This window comes from Thermobia domestica, chromosome 11, assembly GCF_964235325.1.
Source record: "Thermobia domestica chromosome 11, izTheDome1.hap1.1, whole genome shotgun sequence".
In the NCBI taxonomy this organism is placed as follows: domain Eukaryota; kingdom Metazoa; phylum Arthropoda; class Insecta; order Zygentoma; family Lepismatidae; genus Thermobia; species Thermobia domestica.
In genome coordinates, this window is record NC_137464.1 from 214,788,840 (window position 1) to 214,807,025 (window position 18,186).

The 18,186-nt window shown below is 34.9% G+C and overlaps 1 protein-coding gene across 4 annotated transcripts in view; it reads right to left on the bottom strand.

Moving 5' to 3' along the window:
* Positions 1–18,186, bottom strand: part of LOC145664722 (sorting nexin-14-like) — a 245,233-nt gene that overhangs the window by 208,567 nt on the left and 18,480 nt on the right. For all 4 annotated transcript variants that reach the window (XR_014127514.1, XM_081731601.1, XM_081731600.1 and 1 more), the window contains exon 2: positions 12,010–12,489. Coding sequence is in view for 3 of the 4 variants with exons in the window: in XM_081731601.1 (XP_081587727.1) it covers positions 12,010–12,431 (422 nt within the window). In the remaining variant the exon portion in view is untranslated. The remainder of the gene's footprint in view (positions 1–12,009; positions 12,490–18,186) is intronic.

An 18,186-nucleotide genomic window follows, 5' to 3' on the forward strand; every position in this document is an offset into this window, starting at 1 on the left:
TAAAGGGTCCGTTGAAGACAGATTTTACTGTATATGTCTGTGCCTTTGTAGTACATATATTAGAACAGACACTGTCATGCGATTATATATGACGACTGTGTAGATTAACTAGCTTACAATACATATTACCACTTTAGGTTAAGTTTGCTTTAGAAATAGTTCGATCTAAGGAATGGCTTTAGAGCACTTTTGGTTTTCCACTTAAGAAAATGCGCTACACATATAGTGGTCAATTATCGACACCACTGCCGAATAAATGCGACATGGAGCACAACGGTTATTATCCACATTTTGAAAGTCCTTGTAATATTTTTCGAAATAGTAGTTTTGCAGTTACTTGAATAAACTGTATTTTTTTTATTTACAGAGTTAACTGTAGAGGAAATCTTGGCTTCCTTGGAGGAAGATGACATTACTGAAACTGATATCTACATTACTCCTCCTGATAATAGTGATGATAGTGTTGAAGACAGCGCAGATGAAGACCGGCTTGCCAAAGAAAGAAAGTGTCAATAGTACAGCCAAACATTGGTGCCCAACACAATAAATATGGGAGGAATAGATCGATCTTGATCTGTAAAGAATATAAGTGAGTTCTAAGAGGTGGTGGTGGTTGGTATTTTCTTTCTGTATGGACACTGCTCTTTACAAATGCTTTGCAATTGTACAGAAAGGTTGAAAGAATGCGAAAATTATGACCTCCTGCATCTGCGAAGGGGAACCGTGGATACATACCAACGGAAATGTGGAAACCTATCTACAGTTGGTACAAGACCGAAAACATCGAAGGAAGTTCCTGGGAGAACACTTAAATCTGTCAAATTTGATTCTGAAGTACGTTGGTTATTGCTAGCAGTAAAACAAAGACGGTTTGCAATGTGTAAAAGGAACACTACAAAAATGTGTAGGAACTGCAAGGTATGTACGTCTTCATCAAGTTTGTTTCAGGGTGTATCATGGTGTAAAACTGGAGCAGTGAACTGCAGTAAGCAAAGAGAGACTTGAATGATTTATATCACGTTTCGTGCCAAACATTTTAAAGTTACCGTACGTTCCCTCGCTAGTATATGAAATGTTGCTGAATAAAACAATATAGTTTCTTCCTTAATCCTCATATTTAGAAGATATTTTACGAACAAAAATCGTAGGATTCCTGGAATATTCTGATAATATTAAACCTTACGAGATTTGTCTCACAAACGGATTGAAATAGAAACGCAAGAAACATTTTAAAATTCGTTTTCAAAGGCACATCAACAAAAGACAAAGGAAAACAATAACTACATTAACATTTTTAAAACTTCTATGGATTGATGCGCTCTTGGACTCACTACGAACCGCTGACATCACTAAATCTTTACGTTATAGGGGTAGGATGCTGGAAGGTTAGTGGTTCAAACCCTATTTCAGGCTGTGTTTTATTTTATTCAAAAAATATACCTATTACATTTTTGCCGGTAAATAGAAGTTTTCATTATCTAATTCTTCACAAATTCTTAAATCTTCCATCACATAAATGAGGTTTAAAAATTTCTCAAGAGTTGGATATATACTTCTAATCATAACGAAAAAACACTAATGTAGGTGCACATATACAACGTTTCATTCATATAATAAAAAAGTGAGGACATGTATATAAATACTGGACCCAATAAATTAGGTGTATATATATATATATATATATATATATATATATATATATATATATATAGATACCTAATATCTTCATTTAGTATTTGTAAATTGTCTAGCTCCAATTTCTTAAATTCAATCACGTCATGCTGTAATTATTAGCGAAGTATTTATTTATGAAATATGAATGAAATTGTAATAGGAGTTTTTGAACGATTTCGAAGAAAACTTGCCCCCAAGAATATACTACCACTTATGGATTTCCTCCTGAACAATCATTGTGTTAGTTTGTAGTGATGTGAAGTATTAATTAAATACGAACAAAATCGCTAGAATAGTTTCGGAAAAGTGATCGGAAAATACTCTCATGAAAAAAATTATCCCTATTTATCTTCTCACTGCATTTTAAGGCTGTTGATGAAATATTTATTTATCAAATATGTTGAAGTATTAAGTTTGCTATACAAATTAATTAATAAGAATTGAAGCTTTCTTAGCGGCGAATATTATAGGGATATTCTCTGGATATCAGCCAGGTGAAGTCCGACGACAGAGCCGACGTTTCAAGATCTGACATCGTTCTCGTCTTCAGGGCGATTATACTGAGACTAGTTCGTGTGTACTATATATAGGAGAGGTAAGTGGAGGGGGGCTTAAGAATCCGTGTCTCTGATTGGATGGTCTATAGCTTGACGCTGATTGGTCGTATTCATATATGCTTTCTTTATGACTGGTGTCCATGTCTCGCTGAGTTGAAATTCTGTATCCCTGTTGATAGACATCCTCATTCGTCGCAAACCTGATGGAAGTCTGGGGCACAGTGTTTACAGAAAACCTATCCACACTGACCTTTACCTTAATGGAAACAGTTTTCACCATAAGTCACAGCGCAATACAGTCATCAGCACGCTTGCACTTAGAACAAAATCCATCTCGGACCAAGAAAGCTTCTCCAGTGATCTTGCACATCTCAGCAAGAGCTTACTGCAGAATGGATACAAGGAATATGACATTCGATTAATCCTGAAAAGGACCTTTTCCAGTAAAAAGACCACCACACAATCTGAAGGTCCAGTCAACATTCCAGTCCTACCCTACACTGGGAAACTATCTGGAAAAATTGCAAGAATCATGAAGAGACACATCAAAACCATACACAGACCGCCATCAAATATCAGAAACTACTCCGTCCAGTTAAAGACGATTTGGGTCTTAAAACACCAGGAGTAAACTGCATTCTCTGCGAATGCGAGAAAACTTCATAGGACAAACAGGACGAACAATAGAACATCGATGCAAGGAGCATGAGATATACATCAAGCTGTTTTATCCGAAGAAATCAGCCCTGAAGGAATACAGTATAACGGAAGAACTTCGAATTTTATTTTCAGACACTAAAATTATTTCAAAGAGCTCAAACCACTAGGATAGGATAATTAAAGATTCTCTTGCCATACTACAATAACCCAACAATATCAACAAGGATACAGGATTTCAGCTCAACCAGACATGGACACCAATCATAAAGAAAGCATATATGAATACGATCAATCAGCGTCAAGCTATAGACCATCCAATCAGAGTCATGGATTCTTAAGCCCCCCTCCACTTACCTCTCCTATATATAGTAAACACGAACAGGTCTCAGCATAATCGCTCTGAAGACGAGAACGATGTCAGTTCTTGAAACTTCCGATCTATCGTCGGACTTCACTTGGCTGATATCCCGAGAATATCCCTATAAAATTAATTAATTCTTTCTGGAATTTTGATGATATGGGCAGCAGAACAATTTTGACTTCTTTCCATCAGATCACATTTATTACCAATATTTCTTTTCGCTTTCAGAAATAAACGATTTTTAACTCAAAACAATCAATAAAAGAAGAAAAGGAATCTAGGTTTAAAAATGCGGAAGAGGGTATAAGCAGATCGCAACTTCTTTTCTTAAATGTATTTCTAGTTTTCAAAACAGTCACTTCTATGTATATTAAACCAATCAATAACAAAACGGAATACCACGGTTTTGTATATTTTAAGTATAAATTTAAAATTAGTAACAGTGTTAAGTTGGCCCACAACTTTGTTTTTTAAACATAATGTTAAGCTTTTTCGAAATAAACAATTTTGCATACAAAAAGACTAACAATGGAAAAACATTTTTTTTTTTTTTTTGTAAAATCCATATTAGAATTTGAGTGAACAGCGTGAATGTGCCCATGATTTGGAATGCTCCAGACATTCTCAATTAAGTGCGATGTCATTACAGTGATCGAAAAAGGATAAAAAGTTAAAACAATCGAAACGTTTTGTTACGCGTTTCAAAGAAATTTACTGAGTTTTTAAACAGAACAATCCCAGCATAAGAATGGGTCACTCGGAATTTTATAGTGTTCGACTAAAGTGTGTCAGTCCGCAACCTGCGAGGAAAGTGTGTGTGTGTGTATGTGTGTGCGTATTGTGCAGATTTTAAGTTAGCTGCTACTGCGTTGCTACAAATCAAAGGTGCAGCCTGTATTGAAGCTGTCATGAGTGACCTATTTCCTTTAGTAGTGTGATCCGTAGAAAATGACAGCTGCCTTCTTCAAGAATGTGGTGAATGTCCTGGAGTGGAAGGAATAAGTGTGGAGTCTTTAATTATTGATCCTGATGAAAATGAAAGTGTAACGTATGCCATTAGGGAAAATAATGATCTCGTTAAAAAAACTGTGCCACTTTCTGTTTTCGTATCGTACATTGCTGGTTTAACTGTAATAATTGTAATTCATGACTACATCAAGAAAATCCAAAGAGAATTAATTGCTACCGAAAAGCACCGTACAAAATTTCAAGATACAAATTCTATTTTACTTCATGTGGACTTCGTTGAAAACTGGATTGTTATTCTGCAAAGTGAAATTCAGAGTTATCACGGGAATATGAAACAACTGACAGTTTTGTTGTAATAAACGACGATAAAACACATGATTCGGCTCATGTACTCATAGCCATAGACAAGATTCTAAAAATACAAAAAGAAAAGCGAAAATATATTTTATAGAAAAAGGTTTGAATACGTGAAAATAAGTGTCTACAATTTCCCAAACCGTGTCAGTGATTTCTGATGGTACTGCATCCCACTTTAAAAATCGCTTTCAGATGTTCGAGATGCAGACAGGTCCGATAAAGCAGTGGAACCGGCCATGCAAGGGTTTCTGCGACGGTATTGGTGGGAAGGGGGGGTGGGAAAGGGGCAACGCGGCATAACCTTAGGCTAAAACAGATACACCGTATTAAAACCGCAGAAGAAAAAAATATGAAATGAAATCTTTGTTTTACGTCCCACGATTATGACGCTTAGGCTAAAGGAAACTGTGATTATGAGAAATGAATGAAATGGTGGAATGCAGAAAGTGGGAGGAAACGGGATAACACCGAAAAAACCCTCGAGCACGGTGTTTGTCCACCACAAAGCCCACACGGCGCGAGCTGGAATCAAACCAGGGACCCCAAGCACCGGAGGTGAACGCTATACCACTGAACCACCGCGCCCCCACTAAAACCGCAGAAGACTTCATGAGTATAGTGCAAGTACAAACTCCGGGTATTACTCTCGTTTTGTTGCCTGGAACTGAATTCGACGACTTCCGGAAGAAAAAAAAGGGAAAGTCATCGAAGTCCCCTTTAGGTCCGGTAACTGGTATTCAACGAAGTCATCTTTTGCTTTCGGAAAATGGCGAAGTTTTTATGGCAGTAAAGGGTCACCATGAACTAACTTCATGCTTCCCCCAAAACCGAACTTCCGCAATTTAAAGTGTAGATTTAAAAAATCTGCAAAAAGGAACTTTTGTTACATACATATATGGTGCGTAGTAGAAATATTATGAATAGATCATGAATTATTTGAAGTTGAAGTGCTGTTTATGCTTGCACATGGACCTCCAGCAGGATACAGGTTTCCAGAAGAGCATAAGAGAAGTGAAAATAAGTGTTTTGTGACTATCGACAATGTGCTACGCAGGGGCGGATCCAGGACGGACTTCTGGAGGGGGAGGTTGTAATACTGCTACTTACAGCTACTTTTAAGATCTCCAAACTCTGGGATGGGTTTTATTTATATTTAAAATAAGAAAGTTTCTTCTTCTGGGGGGGGGGGGGCAATCGTCCCCCTAGGTCCACTCCTGGATGAGTTGTGAGTGAACCAACACCTATTGGAGCACCTGCACGGTTACATGCTATTAGCAAAGACACCAACCAAGCAAATGATTGGTGCATGTCAAAAAAAAAAAAAAAAAAAAAAAAACAGTGAAATTTTGTTTCCTAAGACCATTTTAAGTAAGTGAACTTGAAATTTGTGTGTTTCGTAATCGTAATTTCCACCTCAGATTATTTCGGTTTAAGAAAACGGAGGAGTAGGGGGAGGCTCATTTTACTATTTTAGAGCGCCTTTTTAATCAAAATAATAAAAAACCAGTCAAGAAAACCTTTTATTAATCATTTAATGAATGTGAACCACAAACATCATCAAATCATTGCACTTTTATTGTTCCCAGTGTTGCTAACTGTGACATCAAAGTTAACGAAACTTCGCTAACTTTAAAAGGCTGCAGTTAATTCATGAAGCATTGATTCAGAATGGTATTTGGTGTATTTAATATTCATGTAAAGTTGAACCATCTGACAAAATTTCAGATCTTTAGAAGATGGTGTTTTCGAGAAAATGGCGCCCAAAAATGGCGATTTTTGAAAATTTTACGATTTCTCGAATTTTTTGCGACAAAACTGTTGGACACAGAAGCGATACATTTTTTTTTTCGTAAAGCGGGTAACTAGGTCTTACCAACCGTGAAAACAGAATTTTAAAATTCGAACAGGAAGTGCTCGAAAAAAAATTCGCAAACTTCGACTTTTCAGATAAATTGACGTTCATTTGTTAATTTATCTACAAAAAGATACGCATGCGCAAACCATACTATAATAAAATATAGTTTATTTATATCTCTATGTACATACTACAACAAGAATTATAACTCTACCTGTCTCCATAGCCGAATGGTGAGGCTCTGAAGTTGACCATTTTCCATGTCTTCTGAAATTCATAAATTGTACTCCCCATCTTAGATGGCCCATTACTTGGTGGGAAAATTTTTTTTCGACAAAACAAAAAAAAAAAAAAAAAAAAAAAAAACATGGGTCTCTTAGAAACATGTCTAGTTGCTATAAAGAAAAGTTTCAACAATATCTGAGATGGTGATGGTACAATTTTATAGATTTTTTTTTTTTTTGCCTGAGTTGAAATGGAAGGCACCAACTGCCAAAAATTAGTTTACTATAATAATGCATGATCTGGTATCACTTCTTACGCGAATAATTTCAGACAAAAAGAGATGTAAAACACATAATTTTACTGTAATCTATTTGAAGTTATCTTTCTTTCGACCGATTATTGTTTAGTCTCATTACATTTAAATTGTACATCACATATTAAATATAGGACTGCAAACTTGCCGTATTTTTTGTACGAAACCTGTTTTGATTGTACACTGTAACAAAATTACATGATTGTTAGGATGAAATGCAATAAATAGATGGTTCATCAAAATGTTTTGTAAGTAAATGTATTGTCTATGCTGGTGAAGATTAGAAGAAGAAGTGCAACAATACGCTGTGGTTATATCTATGGCTACAATGAGAAGGTATTATTTGTGAAGTAATTGTCATAATTTATATATGTATTCGTTTATATTTCTATATGGTTTTTACTTATATAGTATAATAATTATAATGTAACAAGAATACGTAAGTTTTTATGTATATTATGCTGCGACTTTACATTATATTTTACATAAATATATATGGTAAATCAAGTAATGGTTGTTATGCCTAACACTTCATAAATGGAGCAAATCTTCATTGGCACAGTTCAATTTTAAATAAACCTAACAAATGGCGCAGTCATGGTAAAGAACTACGACTCTCAAGTAATAGAAAATGTGATTGGGTAGGAGTAAAGTTTGGATTGACCAGTTGGAAATTAGTAACCAAAAACCTATAAGGCTAGAAGTGGTGATAAGGACGCAATCTGTGAATCCGATATAGAAACAACTTTTAGTAATATAAGAAGTATCTGTAGTTGATTTGATGGTATCATGTGTAGATTCGTATCCTTAGTGGATTTGATGGTATCCTGTGTGGATCTGTATCCTTAGTGGATTTGATGGTATCCTGTGTGGATCCGTATCCTTAGTGGATTTGATGGTATCCTGTGTGGATCCGTATCCTTAGTGGATTTGATGGTATCCTGTGTGGACCCTAGAGAAGTATCCTTAGTGGATTTTAAGGTATTTGCGGATCATAAACAGTATTCTGTGTGACTGGTTATATAATCCTGCGTAGATTGGCAATAAGTCCCTTGTGTTAGTAATGGTTTAATGGATGAGTCTGGTAGAAAAATCCGTCGACCTTGAAGTCTTTTATAGGTCATAAGGAAGTCTCAATCATTTAGAAGGGAGGAGAGTGTTAGGATGAAATGCAATAAATAGATGGTTCATCAAAATGTTTTGTCTATGCTGGTGAAGATTAGAAGAAGAAGTGCAACAACACGCTGTGGTTATATCTATGGCTACAATGAGAAGATATTTGTGAAGTAATTGTCATAATTTATATATGTATTCGTTTATATTTCTATATGGTTTTTACTTATAAAATATAATAATTATAATGTAACAAGAATACGTAAATTTTTATGTATATTATGCTGCGACTTTACATTATATTTTACATAAATATATATGGTAAATCAAGTAATGATTGTTATGCCTAACATTTCATAAATGGAGCAAATCTTCATTGGCACAGTTCAATTTTAAATAAACCTAACAATGATCAAACAAAAAAATCTTGATTTCTAACTGTGTGGCTCTGACAATGCAAAAATAAATATTTAGATCTAAGAAAATTTCTTAGTATTTAAGCTAATTTAATATTAGGATCCTGGAAGACATTCTAGGTTTTTATGAGCAGAAGTACACTATCCTGATTTCAGTTGGTTATTATTTCGCTGTTCTGTTCTCAAATATGTAATTCTGTACGTTGGATTTGGTACCTTTCGAGAACAGCTTCCATTGTTTGATAGATCACTGGACCGAAAACTATAAACTCTAAACAGAATTTGTTCAAATGTGCTAGTCACAACTGTGAAGAGTGGTCATTTGAAAAAAATATTTCTTGCGACGAGTCGTTCAGAAAGCATAGAACAGAATTATATTCATAGAATTGTTATGCTCCAGCATCACAGCTATGCTGTTGTTAATGGTTTTTCATTATGTTTTTTAATTGTACATTTATTGCATGTTATAATTTATTTTTTCCACTTGTTTCTCAATGGGAATGTCAATTTTGATTTATTGTCAAGTGAATCATCAGTCTATCAATATAAATTTTGATGTTGAGAAACACTAATGATGTAACCAACATATTATCTACCTGCACCGATAAAAAACTCTAATGAAAAATACTACAGGAATGTGGTCGTTGGTCTGTATCGTATTGAAACAAAAACACAAGAAAATCGATTTGCAGTTATAATACTTTTGATTTAAGATGAAATTAATGTTGTAATTTAAATACAGAATAATATAATGTTTGAATACGTTTTAGTTGTGCTAATGACTCGGTAAAGTTATCTTTGAAGAAAATAATAATTAGTGGCCCTTTTCAAGGTAATATTAACTTTAATTTATATATTGTCTGAAAATATTCATTTTGTGGGTTACGAAGATGGATAAAATGTTGAACTAAGCAAATCTTCGGGAAGCTTTGCTTCCCCTTTTCCTATGCTACTGCATAGGCATGTCACGAATTAAATCTAGAATGCGCAACTACTAACTCGAAATGTTTTCAATAATCCAAAATTGCCAGTTTCTTGTCTCCATGTTGGAATTTTACACAAATTAATATGTTTATTCGTATTCTGTTTGCAGTACATGACGATAAAGCACGAGTCAGAAGCAAATAACAAAATTAACTTCAAACACGTTAATTACCTACTGTGGCATAGCTATATTTACGATATTATTGTGTTTATGAAGATCCTGTTCTAGATAATTCTTTTGTAAGCCTTTTCATATACTTTAAGCCTTTTCATTACAGTGACCGTACAATCTGTGTGTAATAACAGGAAAGGAATGTGGCTAATTGTTAAATGAAGTTAAATACTGTATACAGTATTAAATACTGTATAGTGGATACATATTTTGAACTAATGCATATGGCAAATAATTTAATTAATTATTTAATGTAAAGGTAGAAACTTTATTTAGATTGCACATTCGCCTGTTATGAAGACGCCAGAACTAGCTGTATGAAGAAGGATTGGGTTACACTAGGCTTCTGAAGTAAATGATACATTAATGACATATTACTATCTAAAGGTAGTTGTATTTTATGCCACATCTACGGTAATCTAAAGAAATAACAGCTTTATCTTTACATGACATATATCAACAGTAATCTTCCCAACATTATTACATCATTTTTTGCAAAGGATACGAATAACTATTCAAAATTTAATCTAAATTATAAAATGCATGCATAAACTGAACAACATTATATCAGCTTAACCTAATTTAAACTATTGAAAGCTTTACTACAAAACTTCTGAACTTAACCTAACTTTGCTACATTTCGGGACTACACCACAATGATTAAATTTAAACTGTACCATGAAGGCTGCCGATATATGGAGCTGTAAAAGAAGACAGCCGGATGTCTACCTTTTATCCCTGTATTTCTTCTGCGAAGTTCAACTGTAATGTCACTTTTGTGAAAATGTTGATTTCTTATTATGCTTCAATATTTAATGATACATTGTTATTGTTATTAATTAGTAATACCCATTTTGCTTCAGCGTTAGCTTTGAAGATGAACTTCCATAAAGGTATTATCCATTATAATTACTTTTTATGTATTTATTTTCTGAAATAATTTAAGAGTGTCACAATTGCTTCTATGCATTTGGAGTTTAAATAATTCATCCAATCGCTCATCCACGTATTTGAAGACACGGTGTTAAATCTGTCCCGTGCAGTGTGATTTTGAAACTTAATCGGTACCACATCTACTTTTTACCGAACCGAAATCAGCGTTATTATTCGCGGTTTTCTAGACGCGGTGGCGACCTAGAAATGATACTAGGCTGTAAGATTTTTCCGTTGCGACGCTGCCGTCAAAGATCTGAAGAAAATCTGGTGTACGTGATTTCTTGAAGAAGACGGGAGTGCTACAGAATTTATTTTTCCTTTGAAGCAAGATTGTAAAATACTGAAAATTATATATATATATATATATATATATATATATATATATATATATATATATATATATATATATATATATATATATATAATGTCCAAACTTTTATTGGTATTTCCATGGGGATAAATTGGCGTCCTTTCTGTAGTTTTCGTTGTGTTACCTGAAGAAAAATTGTATATATAAGCACACTCAGAGAGAAAGGGAAAGACACTATATATATATACGAATGAGTTTGTGGGTCTTATCTATGAAATACCTTTGAGTGTAGAGTAGTTATTTATAATTCTGGTGCGTTTCGTAAAAATATATTGTCCCACCACTGCGCACAGAATTTATTGAACAGATTGTAAGGAAAATGTAATATTTTTTCAAAGGTTAAGGGTCAGAAAAAAAGTAAAACTTGTCTAACTATCGTGTAAAAGAAACAGGAACAATAATTGATCATTATATGAAATGTTGCGCAAAGCAGGAAACTGAAGATAAGAGTAGAATAGAAATTGTTTAACCCTTAACTAGTGTGATGGGCATCTGCTACACAACTGGTGTGGTACGAGTCAAAATGACCCAATCTTTTTTTTTTAAGCTGAACATACTAAATATAAAAGACGAACAATGTCAAGACATTTTTTAATGTTTATTCGCACCTTCCGTGCCATTTGTGTGTACTTATTCAATAGCAAATTACAATACAAATTTTAGGTAAACATATTAACCGTACCCCAAGGAAAAATATACATGCAAAGTCTTACTTGTTACAGCGATCTGACACGTACCACACTAGTTAAGGGTTAAAAATGGAGGCGGGCAATTTTCAACGTAAAATCATAGAAGTAAAAAAGTAACATTTTTCGTCTTGTGGAAGGACGGGATTTAAAAAATTTATCGGTGCTTTTGAACACTTATTTTAACTTACGAACTACAAGGTCTCTAACGCATTTCCCTTTTCTATTTATTCAACAGTTTGCATTACATTACTCTAGTTTAATAAAACGAAAAATGTACATCTATCAAAGTACTAAGAGTCCTCAAAAGAAATATTTATACAGAACATAACTCTTAAGGAATGTTCATATCTAAACGTACCTCAATTCCTGAACACTGCTACCTATTTCCAGACAACCCTGATCTCTCATTTCGGTCTTATCTCCAATATCGGACACGAGAATGATTGACTCATCCAAAGTGTGTATACCACCGCAGGATTTTGGATATAGAGAAGTAACGTTAGTCTGAAAATGTTCGTTATTTAGACGTACATCAGATTTAAAATCTGGCAACAAAACTGCTCCTGAAATTGACATTTTAATGTCCTCATCACCATCGATTCCACTTTGAGTTTCTTTTTTACATTCTAACGCTGATATAGAAGATTCTGAAAGGGGATCACTAGATTCCAATTCATCAATGCTACAATTATAAAGTTTATAATTGCAACTTTCAATGCACTCAGTTTCTTCTTTCATTTCAACTTTACTTGAAGCAATGATGGAACATCTGAAAGCCATTTATGTAGTTAATTCAACATTTTTTTAAGCCGAAGACGAGATCATCAGCAATCTGGGTCTGAAGAAAAAAAATTTAAAACTATTAACAATATTATTAATTAGTATATTACATTATAATAAACAAAGCAAGACAGAAACACGCAAACTTATCTACTTTATTAAAAAATACCTTTAATAACTCACAATATAACTTTAACAAGAACAGTAACGGCATCAGCCCTACAACTGATATCAAGATCACGACGGTGTTATGGAGTGTATGCTATCACGCTGGAACAGGCTTAAAGCGACTACGATTTACTTTATGATAAAGCAGATACACTTTAATAAAATCTAATAGTATTCGAATTATTTCGCCATATTAAATTTATTATCTTTATTTTTCAAACTAAATATAACTAAGATGATTTTTTCCTTTATGTATGAAATATCATTTTCAGTTAAGACCAAAACAGAGCATTGTCATACATGCCACTATATCATTACATTTCGTTACATAAATGCTCATGTGGTTTCACGTTAGCTGTAGGTCCACGTCTCACATAGAGTCGCTGCTGAAAGGGACGCTAAACTGAAATTAACTCATTTCAACATAAACAAATGCCAAAAAACGAATACATTTATACTTGAAATTGTCGCAGATAATGTGTTAAACATTATGAACAATTCTGTAATAAAGTAAGCAATGATTTATAATTTAAAAATTACAAAGAAGTGCAAGGTATTGAAAGATTACCAGGAATATTCACTCTTGTATGCTGCAACACAAGTTTCTTAAATAGACAGGATAATTCACCTTGAAATATACATCTTGAATTCGATTCTCGATAGAATTTGAAATATGTTAAAAACCTTAAATCCTGAAGAACTCGACACAAGTTTGACCTCATATGGTTATAAAATTGTCGTTTCAAACTTACCAAACCAGCGACAAATCCACGGAGTGGCTCACTAAACCAGCTCCTGTTTTTGAATGTTTCTAAACCAACATAATTACATTATTACTACATACCGGATTTTAAGTCTGGACTTTTTTCCTTTGCATATATTTCAAGACCAAGTAACGCCAATATATCATTTGGGAATGTTGTAATTGATCAAATTCGAATTATATCAGCAATTATATCAGAAAATAGCCTACTTTGCTTACTAGAATCTATTTTTGGTGCAACCCGCTACAACAAACATTTTTTTAATGTTTTTAACTACTTCTGAAGACTTTACAGAATGTTTGTTGTTTTAGATACATGTTTATTGTTTGATAAGGATAAAATTTTATAATGAAGAAAATGTTCTGCACAACTCTTTCCTGAATATCTCTTATTACTTGTAGTAGTAGTTTAGCTTCCCATTCAACAGCGAAGCTATATGTGACATTAACCTAGAGGTTAACCCGGGATCAGAAGCACACGAGTCTTCGGCGGGAATTCCGTTTTTAGGAAAAAGTATCTGACCACAGTCAGTTCTTACCCGACAGGGTTGGAACAAACGTATTATATATACATATACTGCGTTATACATACTTAGTATTTGGAAGCATTGATGAAACTGGTTAAGAATTTTGTGACCTGGAAGCAGTCAGATTCGTGATCTGGTATGTTTCGGACATACATGGAGACAACTAAATATCTTCATACTCACGCAGATTCGTATGACACTGTTAATAAAGTTTCATCTCTTTTTGCTGGTCTAATACTTAGTGCGTGCGCCTCTGGTGCATGTAGTCTTGGCTTCGGTTCCCGTTAGATTATTAAAATATTGTAAAATATAATTCTAGCAACGCGATTCTGCCCTCTCATCTCACTAAATCTATAAATACGTTTCTCTGTTTGTGTGTGCTCAAAGCATTGCACTGAAAGATAACTCCAACGTCCAAAAGTGTATAAGCGCGCAAGAATTAGAGAAAAAATAAGCTATATAATTTTCTTACAGGGTATTGTCAAAACTAAACCAAATGGGCCGGTGAAAGTTATCCTGTAGAATGTAACAAAAACCGCTGAGCCCAGTGAGTTGTTAAATCTTTTTGTTTTCATAGTGAATGTCTTAAATTTCTGCATTACTTTTAGTATAATAGGACGAATACACTTAAAATTGTATTTGAAATACTGAAGATTTAGTAGATTAAAATGCTATAGAGCTGGCATTTCATTTACTTTTGAGCCATTGGGTATGTCCGAATAGCTTGGTTTGTTTGGGTTACTGTATCTACCCCAGTAAGACGTCTAAAAAGCAATTCCCGACACGGCTGCCGTGAGTCGAAGTCCTGAATAAATTTATACAAACTGCAGTAGCAGATAATTTACCAACAAATAATAGTGCACGATATCGATAGCAAAAAAAAAAAAAATGTAAGATAAGCAATCTAAATATGATAACTGTGTCCAGCTTTCTTAAAAGCACTTTTCAAGTTAGGTGCTAATGGTAAATTATAAACGTAACCAAGAAAGTTATGTCGGTTTTTACCCATTACCTTCGAACATCGATGTCACCTAAGACGTACCTGGAAGATCAAAAATAATCCCCACCTCCATCGACGACTTTCTGGAAGGCTAAGGATTCCATCGCGCTACAACTTAGTGGGCCGTGAAGCGAAGAAGGTATCAAGTACATTTTGCATCTCTACTAGGGATTTGAACTAGCGTCCTCTAAGGTGATTATGCAAGGAATGGAACAGGTGACAATCGGACGGTGCAATACTCAAACATTATGGTGAATGCAAAAGTGTTTACCATCCAAGGAGTAAAATGGTGTCCCGGGTCATCCTAACCACGTGGGGCTTAGCGTTGTCCTGTAAGAGGAGCACACCTCTGCAATTCAGAAGTGCTGGCTCCAGAGTTGAGATTTTCTTAACACGTCTCAATTGCTGACAGTAGACAATTGCATTGATCTTCTGACCAGCTGGTAGCAGTTCCTGATGCACGATGCCGCGACTAGTAAACCAAACACACAGGAGGACATTCTGGTGCAGTACTGGTTTCGGCTGTTTTAGAACCGGTTCACGAGATGCTAACCAACGGCGCCGTGGAGCTTCGTACAAGCCACATTCTCATCACATGTCAAAACCCAATCCAGAAATGGTTTCTTCCTCAGACGTAACAGCAAAGAAACACAAGTGTCTATTCGCGTTGCCTTCTGGCCCAGTCAATCATGTGGGGCCCATCGACCCAACTTGTAGTGTTTCCCAAGTTGATGGAGGTTCTGCCGAATGGTTTCTCCACTCACAGCAAATTGTAGTCCCAGTTCCTCATATGTTTGGCCACTATTCACCTCAATTGTTGCCTGAAGACTTTCATTTTGTACATGTGTGGACTTTCGGCACGTAGTGCGAGTTGAGTGTTTCGTCACCGTTCTGAAACTTGTTTAACCTCTGCTGCACTGTCCGCAGTCACGACACCCTCAGCAAAGGCCTGGTTACCTTCCGCCCCGCTACAGCGGCGTTTGACCCCAGTTTGAACTCGTGCAGCATACACGCCCTTATGTCGCTCTGTAGAGGTCCCATGTTCACTCTGTCCTTAGGCGAGTTCACGATGTAGCTGAACTGCCTCAACCAGGTAGTATGTTAGATATACCCACACCAACACTTGACCTTCGCCTTATCTACATTGGCACTCAACTCACGGTATGAGGGCCAATGAAGGCTTGGCTTCTATAACATTCCACGGAAAACCGACGCGTTGAAAAATATGTTATAGAGAATAAGGTGTTCCAGTAGAAATTAATAAGTATACATCACTGACTTAATAAAAACTATAAAATGCATTATTACAAAAAAGGATTCTTACATTGCTGCATTCTGCAGAGAATTTATAATTCAATTTTTAACGTTTGTAAATTACTGCCTGTAAATCAGCTTTATAGTCTTTATTTGTGCATCCAACTTTAAAGCATCTTGTTAGTTGTGTATTATCCTATATTGCTGCAAAACTTTGATTGTTTTATGTTCCGAATTAAATATTGTGTTGAATATTGAATCTCTAGTGTCAGTTGTTTAACACCTCCAAGCTTGCCATTTTCTTTATTAGAAGAACGTAGAATGTCGAAAGCAGCAAAAAAATGAGAGATCAAGAAAAAACAGTCTTCTCCTATGAACATGAGTTTGCACTTCACTAAGAGTAGTTCAGAAAACATTAACTCGTTCTAACATTTAAATAATATCAATAATTAACACTAGAAGTACCGACGATTATATATACCAAGGAGTACCAGTCAAATGACTGCTTCTGATTATTTGTAGGGGGATTTTTTTACAAATTGTATTTTTTGTTGTTGCAAAACATTTAATCTTTCGCACACACAAGCGAACACACACACACACACACACACACACACACACATATATATATATATATATATATATATATACAGTGGCGGATCCAAGGGGGGGCTATAGAGGCTACAGCCCCCCTTGACGCTCGGGTATACAATGGATAAAATGGGCTTCAATGCTGCTTTACACTGGATAGAACGGCAAAATATGGTTTAGCCCCTCCCTTGATCATATCCTGGATCCGCCCCTGTATGTATATATATATATATATATATATATATATATATATATATATATATATATATATATACAATGTAACATATGCACTAATCTATTGCTTATTTAATTATTTAATATAATGTAAAACCTATGTTTATTTATATATTGACAATATACATTGTAAAACACGTACATTCGCCATCTTCTTCAAGGACAGCTCACAGTATGTTTCTTTATCATTTGTATACGATGTCTACTACATATTTGATGTTATAAAATATAACTGTTTCCGGCTTCTTTTTGGTGTAGATGTTATAGACACGGTCTTATGCATACTACTAAGAATACATACATTCTTTACTGTGTGCATTTGTATACAGTCAAGGTGTTTCCAGACTCATCACTATATATATCATTACCATATAACTCCTTTTTCTGGTTGAGACACTCCTTGGTAAGCTCCTTCATATTTTGCTTGATAGTACCAACTCATACCATTGACTTTCAGGGTTTATGCTAGATTTTTTGTTGTGAAAAACTTATCACGAGTAACATTCAGGCTTTCGTTCTTGAATCAACCAAAGTTTTTACAACATTCTCACCTAACTGCATTCCCACTGGACGCTCGAAGTGTTTACCTAAATAGGGAAATCTATTGAGTATGTATTTAGACTTTACATCAGCCAACAGCCAGAACTTGATTCCTAAATTGTCTGGCTTATTGGGAATATATTGAATAAATTTACATCTCACTTTCGTGGGGAGTCGTGGCATTTGGGCTTGTTTTTAGATCTACTGCACATGCGCAAACTGTTCCGGTTCCTGTTGTAATTCCTGTTCCGGTTTCGATTCCTGCTTCGACTTCCGCTCCAGTAGTACTTGTTTCGGTTCTCCCAGAGCAGACTACGCGCAACGACTATGAATACCACCGGACCACGCATGCGCAGAAACATTACACCGAAAAGCAATATTATGAACATAGAACGACCATGACACTGCCAGTAGTATTTATAACCATTATGTAACATCAGTGATGTACTCGTTCTTTTTTACGAGCACTTATGTAAAAAAAAAGACTATGGCAACATAGGAGAGCAGAGAATAAAAAATAACAGAATTTAACAATATAGCATGTCTGGTTATTTACACACACACACACATTAGGTGGAACATGTTCAGTTCTAATTTAGTAGAAATTGCTTTAATGTGCAGAAAAATTGTACTTTCAACACCTGTTTCAGTTCTACTTCCGGTTCTGATTGAACACAG